At 38.6% G+C, this 20,551-nt stretch overlaps 1 protein-coding gene across 6 annotated transcripts in view; it reads left to right on the top strand.

Annotated features, from left to right (window-relative positions):
* NSD2 (nuclear receptor binding SET domain protein 2) overlaps positions 1 to 20,551 on the top strand; it is a 151,738-nt gene that overhangs the window by 4,670 nt on the left and 126,517 nt on the right. For all 6 annotated transcript variants that reach the window (XM_073342741.1, XM_073342742.1, XM_073342743.1 and 3 more), the window contains one exon: positions 14,524 to 15,152. In XM_073342741.1, coding sequence (XP_073198842.1) covers positions 14,553 to 15,152 — 600 coding nt within the window. In that variant the 5' untranslated portion in view covers positions 14,524 to 14,552. The remainder of the gene's footprint in view (positions 1 to 14,523; positions 15,153 to 20,551) is intronic.

Genomic DNA, 20,551 nt, shown 5'->3' with positions numbered 1-20,551 from the left:
AAAGGTAACATGTTAGCTTATATGTATTTCAAAGCTTTCTAATGTTGGGCAGAATTCCTTAGCCTTGGAGCACAGTTGACATATAAGCACTGGTGGTTGACATAATTTGAAACTAAGCAATAAACTATATAGGTGGTTAAAAGAGTGTAAAGTTACAAGGTTTCCCCAACAGGTTGTTGTCCTGTTTCTATTGTTTTTTCCCCCCTACACTTCAACTAACCTTTCTTTAACTTAACATAAGGTGATGTTTGGTACTAAAAATCAATTGAACTTCCACTTCTGTAGCACAGACTGTAGCTATTTGGTGTAATTCCTCCCATGGCAAACATTGGAGGGATGGGAGGAAAGCGAAAAATTATATGCATAGGGAGATATAAAGCATCAAATAGTGATCATATTAAAGATACCCAGATAGAAAGCCAAAGGGCTACTTGCCCCCATAACTGATTTTTTTTTTTTTAATTTTTTTTAAACTGCATGCTCTCTCATGGTGCCTGCTTAAGAAATAGCTACTAACTGAAAAATACAGAAGTCTTTTCTTAAGTCTGACTATTTAAACTTCTTCATAAAGAACTCTTAGGTTAAAAGGACCTTACATAATGGCCTTAGAATCTATAACCTGCTTTGTGTGTCTGTAGAAGCTACCTTCAATTTGTCTGCTGAGTGAAGTCTTTAAAGTAGCCACAAGTTCGATGCCTCTGTTATCTCAACAGAGAAACTGGCCTGCCTCTGAAACTTGCTTCAGTCTGTACCCCTTGTCAAAATTTTTTGTGGCAAGCTTATGTTAAGTGTTTACATCTCTAGTCAATAATTAAAAACATACACGACAAATTACAAACTTACACTTGAAAACAATAAACGATGTAGTTTTATTCAACATTCGAAGTACTGAGATCAAGAGTCCATTTTTCTTTTGCAACAATTGATAATATCACAAACAGAAAAATGAGCATTATCCTTTTGTCTTCGTCCTGTCTGTGTTTTATAATGAACCAGTGTTCAAGGAATAGAAGATGAGGGCTAAGTGAGATCTTAAAAAATAATATTTAAAATCAATTTGAAATATTATGGAAAAACTGATGTGATAGAAGAATAAAGGAATTGACTCTTAATTTTAAGAATCCTGGTAAACAAACCAGTACATACATATAATCTCCTGTCATAGTGTACAGACCCTGAATGATTTACTGCCAGGTTTGTGATAAGTAGTGAACAAATGTTTTTTGAAATGTTATTCTAGTGTGTATTAGTTTGAGGAGCAAAGGTTTGAGATCATGAAACTTGCCACCTTGATGATATACTATTGAAGCACTGTCCACACTGGCATTCAGAAAAGGCTAAATCAGAGTGTTATCTCTATAGAACTGAATGCCCAGGTTATAGTCTCATAATGGAGACAAGAAGCAGCATATAAATCCTTAAGAGATCAAAGCCAGTATGGGCCTTGATGAACAGTACAGAATATAAGGTTAGAATATGGATCACTACACTGTAAGTTCAAAAGTGGTAGCACCACAAACTTTGAATCAAATACTTTAGAAAAATTACAGCTCTAATTGAAGAATTTCCTATGAGAAATATGGATTGCCAAAAGTTGTGTTTTGGTAGTTTTTATGAGTGAACGGAAAACACATTTTTTTTTTTTTTCAACAGGCAAAATACTGCTGAACAAAAAACTGAGTATGATCAGTATAGTATTTGGGTTTTATAAAGGCATAATATAAAATCCCTGTGTAAGCTTCGAGATACTTCATTGTCAAAAGTTGTTAGGCATCACAGATCTTAATCTTACTGGGGTAGGGTCTTGAAGCAAGTTCTGAAGAAAACGTTCTCAGTACTTGTTAATGGAAATCAATTTTACTTTCTAAATTATCCTTTTTGCTGATGATGTAACCCATACTGAAAACAGACTATCTTAATAATGTATTTACAGATTTGTCAAACATTAGGAACAAGAGAGGAACAAAGTGTAGATCCACTACTTAGTGAGGAAGGAGAGCTAATAATGGACAGCACCAAGAAGTGTGAGATGTTCAGTGCCTGTTCTGCTTCATTCTCTGCTAAAAAGGTTAATTGTGTTAACGCAAGGGGAAGGAATATACACCAGAATAGGGGAAGAAGGGGTTAAAGAATATTTTGATAAGTTAGATGTATTCAAGTCAGCAGAGCCTGACAAAATTCACTCTCAGGTCCTTACAGAACTAGCTGAAACAATCTCAGAACCATTAGTAATTATCTCTGAGAACTTACGGAGGACGGGAGAGGTCCCAGAGGACGGGAGAGGTCCCAGAGGACTGTAGAAGGGCAAACATAGTATCTACTATTCATTTAGGAAGTTTTGACCAGTTTACAAAACCTTGCCATATAAATACCAGAAACGAAGCAATCATTACAACAATTAGCTTTTCTTTGAAGAGACATTATAAAGGAATATAGTCAGTGCTTTCTATTTACTAGAGTATTACCATATTACAAAGTGAGCATCATTACAACACGTGTGGTGTTTCTGGTGGCTTTATTAGATAGAGTGAAATCTCTATACACACATTTAACAGACCAGGCATGTATGTAAAATGTTAATTTTTAAAAAATAATTGGACAGATGTGCTGGGTTTTTGCAAGTGAATTACTTTGCCTGAGTATTGAATAAAAGGTAACCATGTATTTATCTGTCCTCTGCCTATTTTGCTGAGTACATAATTAGTGTGTTAACTTTTCCATTACAACTTCCTGTAGTGTGTGTGTGTATTTAATTTTGAACCATTCCTCTATGGTTGGGCTGTTTTATTTTCCCCGTGAGAGGCTCTCAGTAGTTGAACAACTCATAGTATCTATCTTGAAAAACAGGAACAAAGAGGACCCAGGGATTTATAGACCAGTCAGCCTAACTTGGGTTCCTGAAAACGTACTGGAAGAAATGATCAAACAATTAATTTGTAAGTACCTAGAGGATAATAGGCTGAAAAGTAATAGCCAGCATGGATTTGTCAAGAGCAAATTATACTAAATCAACCTAATTTCCTTTAATGATAGGGTTGCAGGCCTAGTAGATGTGGGGGGTGGAGAGGGGAGAAGCAGTAGGTGGGATAGATCATGATTTTGGTTACGCTTTTGACCCGGTCCCTTATGGCATTCTCATAAGAAAACTAGGGAAATGTGGTTTGGAGATGAAATTACTGTAAGGTGGCTGTACAACTGCTTGAAGAACCATACTCAGAATAGTTATCAATAGTTTGCTATCAACTGGAGGCCATATCTAGTGGGATCCTGCAGGGGTCTGTCTTGTCTGGTACAACTGTATTTAGTATTTTCATTAATGACTTGCAATATGGAATGAAGAGTCTGCTTATAAAATTATGGATGACTCCAAGCTGGGAGGGGTTGCTTGCACTTTGCACTTGCACATTCAAAATAACCTTGATAAATTGAAGAATTGATCTGAAATCAACAAGATGAAATTCAGTAAAGAAAAGTGCAAAGTACTACACTTGAGAAGAAAAAAGATCAAATGCACAACTACAAAATGGGGAATATCTGGCTCGGCAGCAGTACTGCAGAAAAGGATGTGGGGATTATGTGAATCACATATTGAACATGAGCTAACAATGTAATGCAGTTGTGAAAAAAGGTACTGTCATTTTGGGGTGACAGGCATGTCATATGTAAGACATGGAAGGTAACTGTTCTGCTCTTCTTGGCACTGGTGAGCTCTCAGCTGGAGTTCTATCCCATTCTGGACACCACACTTGAAGAAAGATATTGGGTATTACAAAGAAGATGATGATCAGTTGTTCTCTGTGTCCATTTGAATGTAGGACACAAGAAGTTATTGGCTTAATCTGCAGCAAAGGAGACTTAGGCTAGATATTAGGAAATCTTTCTAACTATAAGGGTAGTTAAGTAGTGGAACAGGTTACCCAGGTAGGTGGTGGAATCTTCACCAATGGAGGTTTTTAAGAACAGATTGAACAAACACCTGTCAGGGTGGTCTCAGTGTACTTGGTCCTGGACTATTAGATATCACTTTTCTTATTGGTTAGTAATGAGAGGTAAGTATGTTTGTGAATTTGAGGTACTTGTGTAAAAACCTACTCTGTTCATGTTGACAAGTATTAGAGAGCCCCAGTCAACAGCCTGATGGAAGTTAAGCAATAGTAAAAGAACAAGGGGGATAATCAATTAAATTATTAGAGCAGATTTAAAATTTATAAAAGGAAATGCATATACAATGTGTATTTGCCATTGGAAATCCCTGGTATAGGATGTTACTGATGGAAAACGCTTAGATTCCAAGAACTAAGCAAATAGAAATGTCATTCAGCAGTTGCATAACAAGACATGTATTAAGAGAAGGAGCTGCACCAATAGGATAACTCAGGGGTCCCCAGCGCGGTGCCCGTGGGTGCCATGGTTCCTGCCAGGGCATTTTTGTGCACCCGCAGGACACCATGCCACTGAGAAGCGTTGCCGTTTCTTGGTGGCATTTAGGCGGCAGCGCTTCTTGCCACTGCTTCTTCTCGGTGGCGGCATTTCAGCGGCGGGGTGTCAGGCGCCTGCTGCAGTCTTCTGTTGTTGAAATGTTGGAGACCACTGGGATGACTAATTTGAGATTAAATTTGTCTGTCATCCAAGGACCGGTAGAGGTTTAGCAATATGGCAGACACAATACTTGGAGCCCTTGTGAGAGAGTCACCTCATTGAATTCACTAGCGATCTCTTGACAACTGGAGGAGCGTCATTAGTGGGCTATATTATCCAACCCTCCTTTGCTAGAGGAAGGGCCGCTGTCATGTGGTGCTATTGTGGATGCCCAGAAAATAAGGGAAGCTTCAAGTACAGTCTTGAAAAATGTAGCAGATACAGTTATTTTGGGAGGTTATGGTGGGGAGAGAGAGAGGAGACTTCATAGTGTTTATCAGGTGCTGTACCCTAATAAGAAATCCAGTGTAGTTGCTCCCATGTAGCTTTGGGTGGCCAGGAATTAGGGGGGGAAATGGCATGCTGGTGTTGCCGCCAGAATGCGATGCTTGGATCCTGCAGGAGATGCCCACATCTTCAGTGTATGCCTTGTTTGGTATGAGTGTGTGGTCAATTTGAAGTTCCTTTGCTGGGCTGGAAAAGAGTAGTTCTCCTCACTCTCTTCTTGCTGTGTGGGTGTGATTGGGAGGTTCAGCTGTTTCACTATTGGTATTTAGAGTGGAGATGGGGCTCCTCTTTCCTTCCATTGTTTTATGGTCCGCTCCCTGGATTGTGCTGGTACCACTGTTGCTGTCCAGAGTCTTTCCTTTCTCTACAATATGGAGAATCTGATCAGTTTCAGTCAAGCTTCCTGTTGTTTTGAGCAGCAGGAGTTAAACTTAGAAGACTTTCTTAAGCAAAGTGAGAGAGAACTCTTCTTCCTTGTGATTTTGCAGAGATTATATTTAATCTTTCCTATCACACACTCTTCCAGTTCCACCCCCAGCAGTGGTTCTTTTGTTGCAATTGGTCAGGAAAACTTTGGGCAAAGTGACATTGATCAGATTTGTGTAATTATCTTTGCTGCACCAGAAAAGCAGTGTTAGTACTTGCAGAAGAACCCCCGCTTGCCATCAGTGCTTATTGATTCTGGGACTTAGTGTGGTCCCTCCTGTCAGTATAAGGAAATTAAGTTTCCAGTTTCTCCTTGCTTTTCATTGTGGGAATAGGTCTTGAGTCTCCTGAGTTAGGAGGAAATCTGAGCACTCTTTCCCCTTCTCTCTCAGGAAGTATCTTCTTCTTTTTATAGCTTCCTTACTTAAGCATAGCTGTTGTTAGGTTACTGAGACATGTAGCCTAACAGGCCACAGCTGTCAGCTCCTTCTCTCCAAGCTAGGCAGCTCTGGCAGTCACTTAAAAGGCTGTTTTTCTCTTGTCACATAGAGAAGGGTTTCAGCCCCTTTTTTGTTCAGGCAGGGATAAGCCGCATGTAAACCTTATTTCTCTTAAATGAAAATATACTTTCATATTAGGGTTTGAAACTCTGCTCCTTTTTTAAAAACAAAAAATTGGGGCCAGAACTGTATTGCTAGAACTACTTTCAATATTGCTTAGTACATCTTAGCACTTTTGATGAATATACTGTACTGTATATGTGCATATATTGGCCATTCAAACGTTCTTTTAAAAAAGGACTAAAAGACTTAATCTTTCTATGTAAATGCAACTTATAAAGAGAGTTTGGTAAACTTCAGTGTCTTATGCCTTCATAAGATTCAATTATCCCAGTTTTTATTAGGTTTTTTAATATAACCGGGCATTGCATCTCAAATACATTAGTGTTGTATGGTTCTGGTTAAGGATGAACTTTAAAATTCTTGCATTTAGGTGCCTATAACTTTCTTAGAACTTAACCCTTTGGACTAAAGTTTCCCATGTTTGTTTTCAGACAAATGGCACATTTCTTTTTTTGGTAAAATTTGTTTTGACTGTCTTATTTATCAGTGTGTGTCATGCTCTTTAACTTTTTAATGCATTGATTTGCATTTAGATAACTCAGATTATATTTAAAACATCAGTCTTGCATATATTTAGTATTCAATGGGTCAAATGCTTTTGTTGTGACAGGATAAATTTGGGTTAGAAAGAAATTGGCCAGTCTGGTGGGTTAGTTTTTTTTTTTTTTTTTTTGGTGTGTGTGCAAAGTAATTTCTATTGAAGTTAGCAGTAATTTTGCCTTCCTAACAATTGGGGAACGAGGTCCTATGTTAAAAATGTCCTGAGCTGCACACTAGTGCTGTACTGCAAGAAACATGGAAGTCTAAATGTTTCTTTGGCATCATGATTTTATATAGAAGAGAATCTGAACGAACACGTGTCCAGGATATTCAAATTTAGTATTTAGAAGAAAGTCTTATCCCATCCCTAATCCTTTTATTTCTACATGAATCATGTATGGATTCGTTTAATTCTGATCTGAGAACAAGCACAAATTTTGGATGATTTCAAGATGGACGAAAGAGGAAGAGAGAGAAATCTCTTAGGATTACAAAACTAGCTTCATCTTATGTTTTCCCTCTCAAAAGACTTCCTACAGAAAATCTGCCATCTGTTGGCTTTTTTTCAACTTCAATTCAAAGCCTGATTTGTAGATGATAAAGGTGGTGTTTGTGGATAAATGTTTTTAAAAGTTTATACACACTGATATATTAGAGGGCAGACAGTTTTTGTGTTGTTCATCTTAGAAGTTTACCTGAAGCTTTTGAGGAAGTTCAAGTGAAGTTTTCTTTTGATAACTTTCTTCCATTTCCTTGATTTGGCAGAAAAACAATCCCACTTGGCTAGCTCATAATTTCAGTGACACAGAAAAAGCATCTCTGAGATTGCTGCCAAGGTGGTAGAAAGAAATAATAAATAATACCATATAAATGCTCTTAACAATCTGGACAGTAAAACACAGGAATGTGTCTTTGACATGCAGAATAACCACATTTGGCACCTGACTTGCTGTCATATAATAGATGCTCAGCTAGTTAATAAAACTATTAAAATATACACAAAATAACTTACTCCATGTATGCAGAAACATTCCATTAATTATAAACGGTATATACAAAGCCTTTGCAAGAACATGCATTTGTCCCATTAAAATATGCAGAGACCTGTTTCTCTGTCCAAATCCCACTTAAAACAAACAAAAAACAAAAAAAAATCTCACTTCATTCAAAGAAAATGGTGTGTTCAGATACCAAAAATGGGTTCCTGTGAAAATAAGTATCCATTGTTTTCATACAGCAAACTACTAGGCCCCGGACTTTCCTGTCTTTCCTCCTTGCTGATGTGCTTGGTGGGTCATTGGTCAGTATCATATTAAGGCATTGACTTGAGCTTATTAGCTATTATTGACTTTTGTTTCAACCTCTCCAGTCTTCCTTTTCTACCCTATGCAGAGCACTCCAAGTTAGAGGTTGGGCTTGTAGCTGTGCTTGTACAACATGGTTTTCCAACAGGAGCAGAGTGATGGTAACCCTAATCACTGTATCGTATTATATTCCTTTAACATTGCTCAATCGGGTAACTCTTTCTGACCATCTCATTTCATTTAATATTATTACACTCTCATTCATAACCTCTAAGATCACAGCATTCCTGATGTATCTGCTACTGTTGACCCTCTCCTGTCCCTCCTTTTCTTCTTCCTCCAAAATGGATTCTGTGGTCACCTCCCTCAAGTCTTCTCAATTAATTGTTCTTCTCTCCATTATGCACATTGTTCCACTTAACTCCATCCCTGGCTAACACCTTAGATCTTGCTTCCTTGCTTCATCTATTCCTTAGCTGCTGAAAACCTCTGAATGGAAACTGGACACTAAGCAGATGATTATATAGTGAATAAAGGCTTTTTCTTTAATTTTCTTCCATTTTTCTGACGAGTCTTTTTCCCCCCCTCTCCTTTGAGTTCAGGGTTCACACACTTTGCCTCCTGTATGCTACCTTTTGACGTCCTCCTTCTCACCTTTTATCCCTATGTGCTGACTTTCTCAAGGCTTGTCTGCTTGGTGCTATAATGCACGCTGCAAAAAAGGGAGGGAAGATTTCTAAAATGCACCCTGAGCTCCCCTCTCCAGAAACCCCCAACAACCTGCAGGGTGGATTGGATTTAAATCATGATTTAAATCACTAGTCCGGAAGACTCAATTTAATAATGGTTTTCCACATAAAAGTGCGTTCTTGTTGGTTGTTATAACCTTAATACATATTCTTCACAACTCAGATAGATGTAGGTTTCATTTTTAGAAGGTACTCACTATACATTTTTAAAGTGATTTATTTTGAAAACTTTTCAAATGAGTTTTACAGCTATAACAGAAAATGAATGATTTTTTGGTTATTTCATTTACCAACGGTAATTGAAGCAGATATTTATGAAGTCATTGGGAGGTGAACTATCTCCAATTCAACAGGTTAATCATTAATATTTGGAGGATTTTCTTGCCATGCTCTATTCGGAGGAGAACATCACCAAACAGACATTTAAATTGTTTTATTTAACTAAAACAACAACGTTAAGTATTGTGGATTTTTTTTCTTTCAACAACAAACATATAATATTTTAACAAAACAAGCATATGTCCCTTGCGTCTCACATTTATCTCCAGACTTGTTCTCCTTGTCCAGATCTATTCCACCCCCACTAATCTGTTCATTGAACTTTTTGAAACTTTGCACTTTTAGAGAGAGGTAAGGGATTGACTCTGTGTACACAGATTTGCAGAGTTGACAATAGAGTTGAGGTCTGTTATTTCTCACCTCTCTGTCTCTCTCTCTATTTATTTATTTATTTTATTTGAAACATTTTTGCTGTTAACAAGCATGTTACCTCTGGAAACACAAATCCACAGTTTGAGAACTGCAAAACTAAGCCTCTCTGATAGTATCTTCTAGATGAGCACTGAGTCCCATTGGGTTGATAGAAAGATTAACCTAAATAATCTATACAGAAGCCTGTGGAACCCCGTAAGATTGGAGCCCTAATCCATGAACTATTGGAACTCTTTTTTAAAAAACTTTTCTTAAACATTACATGAATATATTGTCTCATACTATAGAATTAGAATTTATAATCCCTATTCCATGATATATCTTTGAGCTATAATGTATCTGAATTAAAACTACCTTTAGATAGGTTTTTTCCTCAAAAAGCATTTTATAAAAAAAAAATCCAATTTAAATTTTTAAAAATCTGATTTTTTTTTAAATCATTGATTTTTATCCACCCTGACTACCTGTCCTTGAACCTGTGTCTCTCTCAAACTACTCTACTGTCTGTGCTGTCTCCTTTCCATTTGCCTCTAAACTGGTTACAGTGACTTCCTTTTGTCTAATTCACTCCTTGATCCAATATACACTTTTTGTATAAATTAAATATTGAGAGAGACTGACTCTGTATTACTCTGGTTAGGACACTCATGAGATGTGGTGGGCTCAGATTCAAGTCTTTGTATTGTGTCTCCTGTGTCCCATGTGGAGCACTAATCACTAGGATGGGTGCATGCTGTCTAGGTTTTGAGCGGAAATTCCGTTGTGGACCTAAAATGCTGTCCTGATGAAAGTTTGGTTGAAACTACTAAAAGCTTTGGTTTCAGAGAATTGGGATTTTCTGATGAAAAATTGTTTCATCGAAAATTCCCAAATTGCTGTACTTTTCAACCCTTTCTTCCAGTTCTTGCAATATTTATATTTAAGTGGTGTGATGTTCAGAGATCTATAGTTTTTCCCTCTGCTGATGTGCATAGGCTTACTAGAAAGACAGCATAGTTTAATTTGATTATTGAAATAATTTCGAGCTGTCTGGTTTTGTAGATTAAATTTCTTTTGTCAGATGACTTTCTAGTTTAGAAAAATAAGCGAGAATGAGAATCCATATGTTGTTAAAAGAAAAATGTTAATGAATTAGTAGTGAGAACAAAGACAACGGGGTTGTAAAATACAAACCTCTTAATCCAATAGGCTACGCTACATAGTTGTTGATCAGATCTTTGATTAGTCACCAGAGGGAGCTCTTAGCTTCATGAAGGTCTCTGTATATGGCAGGTTTTCAGAGACCTTTTTAGTATGCTAAGGCAATTTAGATGTTTCAAATAAACTACTGGCTTTTTGTGCTATACAATTAGACTAAGAATTTGGGTGGGAAGTACAAGGTTAGTCATTTATAGTAAAAATAAGTGCTCAAAAAGGAAACGTGCTCATTGCAATAACTTTAAATTTCATAGTTTATTCTGTGATTGTTGTCTCTTTACAGTGAGACTAAAAATCTGGCTAAATTCACTATTTGGCTAAAATCATTATTTTTTGTAGGAACAATTCATGCTAAAAATTCCATTGAATCTGAGTATGACAGACTGAAAACCTAATTCACGTTAGTAAATTCCAGTTTCATTTTTCTGTCAAAAATTGAATCACTGTTTTTAGAGGAGAGTTTCTGACATGGTTTGGTTTTGTGTGTTTTCACAAATTTCCTGTACGGTTACCAACTCTTTAAATTTGCCTTGCAAATACTGCTTGCAGCAGCACTGATCATTCTAATAATTTATCAGGTACTATACTTAATTTGTTTGTTCACAGTAGTGCTTTCCAAATTGTCAGTTTCAAATTATAGCATTGGGAGAGTGCTTCTGTAGAGGAGCACTCTAGGGCTAGGAATTGATGTGTAGCTTTAGGGTTTACCTACACGCATAGCGGTACAGTTGCAACGCGTCTGGTGAAGACGCTCTCTGCCAGTGGGTGAGAAGCTCTCCTGCCGACATACAGCTGTCCCCGCAACATAAATTATGCCAACATAAGCTGTAGTGTAGATATACTCTTCAGACTCTGTCACTTGGAGTCGTACAGTGAGAGAGGTTATGGAGTATGAAATGGGGTGAAAACACAGCATTTCCCCTGACCTTAGGTGAATTTAACTTCCTGATTAATATAATTATTTTTAAATCTTTACACATGGAGTTTGCTTTTTTTAACCTTAAAAATTCTGTTGCCGTCCAAATCTGTACTGATTCTCACATCTCTCCTTCATCTTACTCCTGACACTTCTTTCTGGGTGTCCCACTACCATCTTATTTACAATGAGAATTTATCTTTTTGGATCATGTAGTCCAGCTAGTTCTTTGACTATAGTAGTAGAATGATGACTGTTCAGGTAGGCATAATTACAGTAGATTATCTGTACATTGGATTTATTCAAGAATGCTATAGCTTTTTAAAAAAGTTGTTTAGACACAAGAGATGGCATTCCTTTGTGTAGCCTAAATCAGGGGTTCTCTCAGCAAATTTTTTGGTGGCTTCAGAGTGCGGCCACCAACACTTGCTGGTGGCCGCTCTGAAAATTTTTCCTAAAATAATTAATTAATTTAGTAAAAACAAATAAATATGTACATACACATGTCCAAATCATATTAACTTACTTATGTAGGGTTTTTTTTCCAGACTCAATAATAAAGTACAGTGGTCTCTATTCTTTACTGGACCTAAATGGAATAAAAGCACAAATAAGGTGCTTTGCACATTTTTGTTTTTTTTTGTTGTTTCTTTCGCTTCTTTGGTTGCTTACTAGCTGGTAAGTCTGCTGGTATGAAACCTGATACTTGTATGTTAATATCACTTTGCACAGCCTCCAAGCTAGCTACTAAATCTGCTGTGAAAAGTGATATTAACAAACATACAAATATCACTTTTCACAACAGATTTACTCAACCCCAGCAAGCCCAGGGACAAATTAAGCCCTGGATGGGGAGGTGCTCCTCCAGCATTTGTGTCTCCAGAGGGGGGCCTTGTGGGAGGGGCCACTGCTTTGTCCAACCCCCCCCAATCACCACCCAAGAGGCTGTGGCCACAAGAAAAGCCTCTGCTGGCCACATGCGGCCATTGTGGCTGCATTTGAGAAACACTGGCCTAAATTATCTGTGCAAAAGGCCTCCAGTCCACACTGTCTTTATTTTTGCTAACTGTGGTATAACACTGACGGAATCAGAGACATCTACAACAAACAAAACAGTAAAAATGTGACTCAGTTCCACATGTAAACTGGCGAAACATCCCATAAAGACGAGATTTAGAGAAACAGTTTCTTGATACCTTAAACTATTGTTTCAGGGAACAGCTAGCTCTGCAGCACACAAGAGGAAAGGCTGTTCTCAGTGTAATCATAAGTGACATAAGTAATAGTGACCTCAGTATAACTCATCTCAACATCTTTGAGGAAAAAATCCCACTGAAAACTAGCACTATGGGACAGAATGTCACAAAGGAGGTATCTGCTGTCATGCATAAGTCCATCATTAATTGATCAGGGTTTAGACAAAAGTACTCTACGGTAGACCGCTATTCAGTGGTTGCCTATTATGGGTTTTCTTGCACCTTCTTTGAAGGTATCTGATACTGGGCTAGATGGATATGATGTGAATCTGATCTGTTATAGCAGTACCTATTTGATTTATGTCAAAGCAGAACTTGGTTACCTTGTGAATAGATGTTCTAATTCCATTCTTCATGAATTCATAGCTGTGTTGTGCTTTGCCTGTATTAATTATATATGAATCTATAGTTAGAATTCTGATCTGGGTTCTGCTAATGTTAAACTATGGTGTATGCATATAGAATAGCGGTCCCAAAACTGTAGGGTGGCCCAGGCCAACCCCCGGGGAGGTAGGGAGGGAGTGCCATCCAGCCCTTCTCCACTCCCAGCTCTGCTACGACCCTGCCCCCAGTCTCAGGCCCCAGCTCTGCACCCGGTCCCAGCCTTGGCCCCTGGATGTGGCTCCGTTCGCAGCCCCACTCCCAGCCCTGACGCCAACTGCAGCCCCAGCTTCGGTTCTCTTACCCCTGTCCGTGTCCACCCCCTCCTACCCCTTCCTCCTCGGGGGCTGTGGCCTGGCTCTGGCGAGGGAGAAGGGATGAGATGCTGAAAAGTTTGGGGACCACAGATATAGAGGTTTATGCTACAATAAAAGTATCTATTTCCCACTGTTCTCTAGAAAGAGAGAGAGAGAAAAGTAAAGACGGTGCAGATGGTTTGCCTGATGCTTTCTGTTTGAAAATGTAGGGGTTTTAACACTAAAGTATGCTGAGTTTTCCTTTTTAAATTAATTTTAAAAACATGTCAAAATCAGATTATGCAGCTGAAACTGCATTTGTGTATAAAATTCTTCAAATCTCCTTTGTTTTGGGGAATGGATGTAAAATCATCATTAAAAGCCTCATTTTAGCTATAGGTTGCTGGTTTAAATTTTGCAGTTTGGTCATTGGCCTGAGGGAAGTGATCTTATTGGCATCCATCCAGTTCCTAGTGGACAAATATCCACATCATAAAACCACCACCGTAAGTGGAATTAATTACTGGCAGTCTTAGCAGAGAAACCAAGGGTAAAGCATGAGGAATGAGCTACACTTTTTCCCAAGAGGGTGGTGCTTTGATGGCAGTGTTGGCCACCATTTGCAATGGCCACTAGTTTGTCCTTCCAATTCCCATGGTGTATCTGTTATGTGAATACACAGGCAAGTTGAGTCTATGGAACTTTTTAATCTGGCACACTTTACTAGAATTAAACAAATTTTTTTACATGGTTTTGTTACTAATACCATGTTATGTCTAAACTTTTATCTTTACACACTTTATAATGTTTTTGAAATAAATGGAACTGCTTGTGTAAAATATATGAGAAGGATTTGGGCTGTAGATGTTTAAAATTAATACTCTAAAATCACTTTGTTTTCCTATTTGGACTTTGTTAGAGAATGTTCAGTGAAATTAGAATGATTTATCGTCAATTACAACTTGTTAGAATTTTTGGTACTTAAGTACTGGCAATAAGTAATACATATTACAATGCTTAGGTTGCATATTCTGTAGAAACAAATCTACATTTTAAAAAAAGAATTATCTAAAAATATTTTGTAGGTTAAAACCTTACAGAAGCAGCTTTAACCAGACACTAAAAATGACAATTCTTTTAGCATATTCTTCTATATTTCTGTATTAAAAAAATCTTTTTTGTTTTTGTTTTGTTACAGCAGTGTAAGACTGGAAAGATCTGGGCTGAATGGACTTTAGCATCAAAAGAAGTTCTCCTCTGTTAACTCGAAAAATTGTTAACCACATAAAAATGAAGCAGGTACCAGAGATCCTTGGAAATGCCAATGGGAAAACGCAGAATTGTGAAGTGAATCGTGAGTGTTCTGTCTACTTAGGCAAAGCACAACTTTCTGCCACTCTGCAAGAGGGTGTCATGCAAAAATATAATGGCCATGATGCTCTTCCATTTATTCCAGCCGATAAATTGAAAGATCTAACTTCTCGTGTGTTTAATGGCGAGTCCGGGGCACAAGATGCCAAGCTGCACTTTGATCCCCAGGAAATAAAAGGAGTTGGAACACCACCCAACACTACTCCTATCAAGAATGGCTCTCCAGAGATTAAGCTGAAAATCACTAAAACCTACATGAATGGAAAGCCTCTTTTTGAATCTTCCATTTGTGGAGACAGTGGAGCAGCTGTGTCCCAGTCAGAGGAAAATGAACAAAAACCAGCAAACAAGGAGAGGAGAAATAGAAAAAGAAGCATAAAATATGACTCCTTACTTGAGCAGGGTCTTGTTGAAGCAGCGTTAGTATCAAAGACTTCAGGCCCCTCTGAAAAAAAGGTAGTAAGTGTTGTTTTTTAAAAAAAAAAAAAATCTTTTTGCCACTAGCCTTGTTTGTTAATCAGATTATTGCCGCTTGACCAATGAACGTACCAGGTATTTTTATTTCAAGTATTTTGAGTATGCACCTTCCCTTAAACAAGTGAGTCTTGTCGATGTTCTTAAACCCAGAGCCATTTAGATCTTTGGACCTTCACACTGTGCAAAGTTCCTAATACTCTGAATGTTTTCAGGCTATTACTCTTCTATTTTCCCTGGCTTCAAATGAAGTTGAATTACTTAAAAAGACAAATTTACTTGAAAAGACAAACTTAAAGACAAAAGCTTTCAATGGCTAATATAGAATTGTTTGTATAGAGAAATCAAGACTAACATTTATTAGCAGTATGGCCAAAAGACAGATGTTACTCTTTTTTTAAAAAATTCTTTTCAATTAAAGGTATAAAACTAAATGATTATATATAAACACTGAATAAATGATAGCTTTATTTTCTATCAAAGCCATGTTTGGGTCCTCTTTGCTGTCATCCTGGGCTTAAATCTGACTTTACAAGAACTTTTATATTTTGTTTCCTAAAAATTATTAAATTAACAGCATGAAAAGATTTACAAGTAATTTTTTTTTAAATTAGTATCAATTGGACTATTTTCATAAGTATCAGGAATGTTACTCGTGTTCATTTAAGAAATTTTAGATCTAATATACAGGATGAATAATAAACATTAGCACTAAAACATTTCTAAGAATTTTTGCTGACCAAAAAGCATAAAATAGCTTATTGTGTTATACAAGGAAGTACATAAATGTAGGTAAATCTACCAAATTAAGACTTGTAAATTCAGAGACTTAAAACTTTAAATTAAAATGTTACATTTCTCCAAAATACTATGTTAAAATGATCTCATTAGAAAGTTATTTCCAGCTACAAAAAATGCATAAAATGGTAAAATAAGACTGTAACTGGTATCTAACAATTAAGCACAAAGTGAGCACTGAATGCAATCTATCTTCTTGGCACAGTGATCGCTGTAGTTGTTTGGGACAGTGGGTCATGAGCCACTGATGGCTTTGAGTTTCTAGAAGTAGATTTGTGGACTACTTGAACGTATTCAGTAAGCATCTCGGTCTGAGAGAACCAAAAAATCTGACATTTCTTTCTTGTTGTAGCAGACCAACTGATGGCTTTTCTATAAACCATCTATACACAACACTTTGTGTCTATCAGCTGTAAATTTGGCCATTGGATCGTGTCCCCTGCAAATTTGATTCTGAAGTGATCCATTGATCATATTTGTGGATGACATTTAAAATTTGAGCTAGCAAAGCCAGGAGAACAGAACGAAATTGTAAAGTGACCTGGAGAGATTAAGAGCACTTCAGGCAACAAGGAACAGAATACTTAAGCTGGCTGGAATGGTTGCAGAAAGTGGCCCCTCGTACAGTTGAGCCCAGAGTCCCTTTTTTACTTGTCTTCACTTAACAATGCTTCCCATATTTAGTAAGCTGCCAATTAAATGTGCTGTTTAGTGTTTACCCCTTCTTACAGATAATTTAATGAAGATGTTCTTTAGGGTACTGAAGAGATGAGTTTTCTTTAACATCAGCTTGCTTCCTTCTCATCTCTCAATCAAATGTTACTGTTTTATAGCATGTTTCCTTTTAAAACTTATTATTTATGGTCCATAGTTCTGTTGTCCTATTGTAGGTTTTCTGTTCTTGAAATGTTAGATTCATTATTCTATTAGGAACTGAAATTGGATTTTTTTGAGTAGTTAACTGTCAATCACTTGCTTTAAAAAGTTTTTTTTTAACAATGGTATACTTCCTTTTTTCCAATCTGGTTCCACCACATCCTTGCCACTATTGTCCATGTATTAAAAAAGACTGTGGTTCAATAAGTTAACTAGCTAATACCCTTAACATCTTATGCGGAATATATAGACCAGGAGTTCTCAACTTTTTTTCATAATGTATCCAAATTCCATTCACATTTGTGATTCCCATAATCTGTCCTATTTGCAGCCCAATAATGTTCTCGTACCAACCACAGCAGTTGTTGAAAAGTAACACTAGAAAAGGATATGTGGCACGTTAGAGACTAACAAATTTATTTCAGCATAAGCTTTCGTGGGCTAAAGCCCATTTCATCAGATGCATGCAGTGGAAAATACAGTAGAAAGATATATACATACATAGAGAACATGAAAAAATGGGGGTTGCCATACCAACTCTAGCGAGAGTAATCGATTAAGGTGGGCTATTATCAGCAGGAGGAAAAAAAACTTTTGTAGTGATGATCAGGATGGCCCAGTTGACAAGTTGACCGTTGACAAGAAGGTATGAGTAACAGTAGGGGGAAAATTAGCATGGGGAAATTGTTTTTAGTTTGTGTAATAAGTCATCCATTCCCAGTCTTTATTCAAGCCTAATTTAATGGTGTCCAGTTTGCAAATTAATTCCAGTTCCGCAGTTTCTCGTTGGAGTCTGTTTTTGAAGTTTTTTTTGTTGAAATTTGTTAGTCACTAAGGTGCCACAAGTACTCCTTGTTCTTTTTGCTGATACAGACTAACACGGCTACCACTCTGAAACTAGAAAAGGATTGCATTTTTAGTTGACTTTAAGGTAGTGTAGCAGATTCAAACAAGGGGAGCCAGCCCCACATGACCAAATGGTTTTTGTGGACCACCAGAAATTGCTCCACAGGCCACTGTTGGTGTGGAGACCACTGATGGGGAATAACTCATGTGGACCTCACAATGAAAATATATTCAAATTTTCCATGTATTCCGTTACCTGCTTATAATCTATGTTGAACTTCTACAGTTATTTAATGTATGTACAGCACTTCACATTTTCCAAGTGCTAGTAAGTGCCGGCTGCTTGTTGTATAGAAGGTCTTGGAGGAAACAGATTGAACTGCTAAGAAATTACACTGTCTGGTGTTGCCCAGATAAATGGGACTTCAAAAGCAGTACTTCCCAACCATTATTTATTAACTACTGTTCAGAGGGCAGCATCAGAGCATCATAAAAGCAACTGGGCCAGATCTTATCACCATTGAGGTAATACCATTGACTTCAGTGGAGCTATGCCAGTTTACATCAGCTGAGGATTTGGCCCAGAGTATTTAACATAAAGTGACCTATCATGCATATGCAAAGTTCAAATGATTGCTTTGTGTAATTTGTGGAGAGGCTTCTGATTTAGTCACTGGTACTGTGACCTACCCCTTGTTAGAGTCCACCTTTAGTGCTGCAGAGTGTTTAAGACTCTAGGCTTCCCTAATAACTTTCTACTAAATAATTTGCTTTTCTCAAGGCCATCAAGCCTTTCTTGGTGGTTCCTAAGAAAAGCAACCTCTTGAAATAATGCTTCAGTGCCCTTTTTTTACACCGTGACTATGGAATGTCTTATGATTTTGAGGATTTAGGCACAAAGTGGCTATGGTTACTTGCTGACTTAGGTGGAACTGAAACAACACCTTAGGTAAGAAGTTAACAGTTGGTTCTTCTTCTAGTAGTGTCCCTATGGGTGCTCCATTGTCGGTGTGCCTGCGTCCCTCTGCTGCTGATCAGAGAACTTTGGTAGCAGTGTCTGTTCAGCCTATGCATACGCTCTGCCCTGGCTCTGCCATGAGACTGAACAGTGTGCCCAGGTGAATCCTTCTCAACTGTCCTTGGCTGGAGATGGAGCTTTAGCTGTCTGTTCGTGGATCGTTAACTTTTTTTAGAATCTGCAAATTTTTAGCTTTCTTCTGAAGCCTCTTTTCTTTCTTTACTTTGTTTACATTTTTATTTGGCTGTTGCTAAAAAAAGAAAAGACTTTGTTCTTTCATCAAGCCTGGTTGGGGGGACTCCCCTGGACATGGTATGCCCGGCTCCCTGGGCTTCAAGAAAAGTCTCAGTGGCAAGTAATCTATCCCTTTGACTGACGGACACTCTGTGTGTCCTCTGCCTGGGGGAGAAACACATCCCACAGAAGTGTGGTTTGTGGCAGCAACCGAAGCCCAGATCCAGAAGGGACAGAGAACTGAGGCTTAAACTCCCACTCATGGAGTCAGTCCTTCAACTAACCGAGCCATGGTGGGAGACCTCACCACAACTCTCTGCTTTGAAGGCAGGTGAGCCTAAAGGGATACCCGCCAGCCATTCACGTAAGGCCTCTAAGAAAAGGTCCGTGAGTCCCCATAGTGAGCCCTGATCGACCCGAAAACAATCAGTTCAATCAGTAATCCTGGGTACTGACGGCACTGTAACTGTCTAAATCCGGTACCTAGGATTCATGTGGTATTGTCCTGATAGAGTGTGTCGGATTGCCTAAGGACCCAGTGGGCAAGAGAAACAGAAAATCCATCCTAGGGAAGGCTCTTGCAGTATGGACATTGGTACTGCCTGTGGTACGCCAGGCACTATCAGGTCCATATCACTGGCTTCTTTGGTACGGGCATCTTGGCACCAACAACCACCACTGGTATTGATGCCTTTGGCGCCACCAGACTTCAGTGCATGACAGACTTTTCGGTGTCTGATGCTCCAGTACCGAGTTCACCTGGTGTCTTTGACTTGCCGACAACCTCTGCCGTGCACCCCACTTTTCGTTTTCTGATTCAGAAAGTGAGCAAGAGGATGTGGTCTCCCGCCACTCTTCTCACCTGCTGAATGATGCCCAATTTCACTGTGGACCTCAGTCATATCGTCATCCTGATCCACAGCCTCCCTGGTTTGGTCAGCTGTCGTACCAACCACTGCATCCTTTTCCATCACGGTGTCCCTATTGGGATCATTGGCAGGCTCAAAGACAACAGACCTCCCATAGTCCCAGTGTCACCTATCCGCAACCAGGGAGACACCCTCCTTCAGCTGCTGCTTCAAAGGCATCTGAACCCCCTGATCAGGCAAGAGAGAAACAGGAGGCTGAAGGTGAGGAGAAAATTACCCATCAAGCCCATTTCTCATCATCCTCACCAGATGAGACGGTGATGTCCCCTCTGCCATCTGTGGCAGACTGCTTTAAACTGTTGCAGGACCTGGCACAGCAGGTATCAGAGGCACTAAAGATACTACTACAAGAGGTGACCGAGTCACACCACAAGCTAGTGGATATTTTACGTTCTTCTGCCTCATCCAGAGTAGCCCTCCCTATTAACGAGACACTCTTGGACCCTGCCAAGATCATATGGTAGCCCCCTATGTCTGTCCCACAGACATGCAAGCAGGCTGACAAAAAAATATTATGTGCTGGCGAAAGACTCAGTTTCCTTTCTCCCACCCACCTCTCAATTCGTTCATAGTGGATGCGGTCAACTCAAAGGGCCCCCAATTTAAATCCACCCACTATGACCTGGACTGGAAGCACCTGGTTCTTTGGGGGAGGAAAACATACTCCTCGGCTGCTCTTC

This window comes from Lepidochelys kempii, chromosome 4 (genome assembly GCF_965140285.1).
Source record: "Lepidochelys kempii isolate rLepKem1 chromosome 4, rLepKem1.hap1, whole genome shotgun sequence".
Taxonomy (NCBI): domain Eukaryota; kingdom Metazoa; phylum Chordata; order Testudines; family Cheloniidae; genus Lepidochelys; species Lepidochelys kempii.
This window is presented reverse-complemented; position numbering and strand designations above follow the sequence as displayed.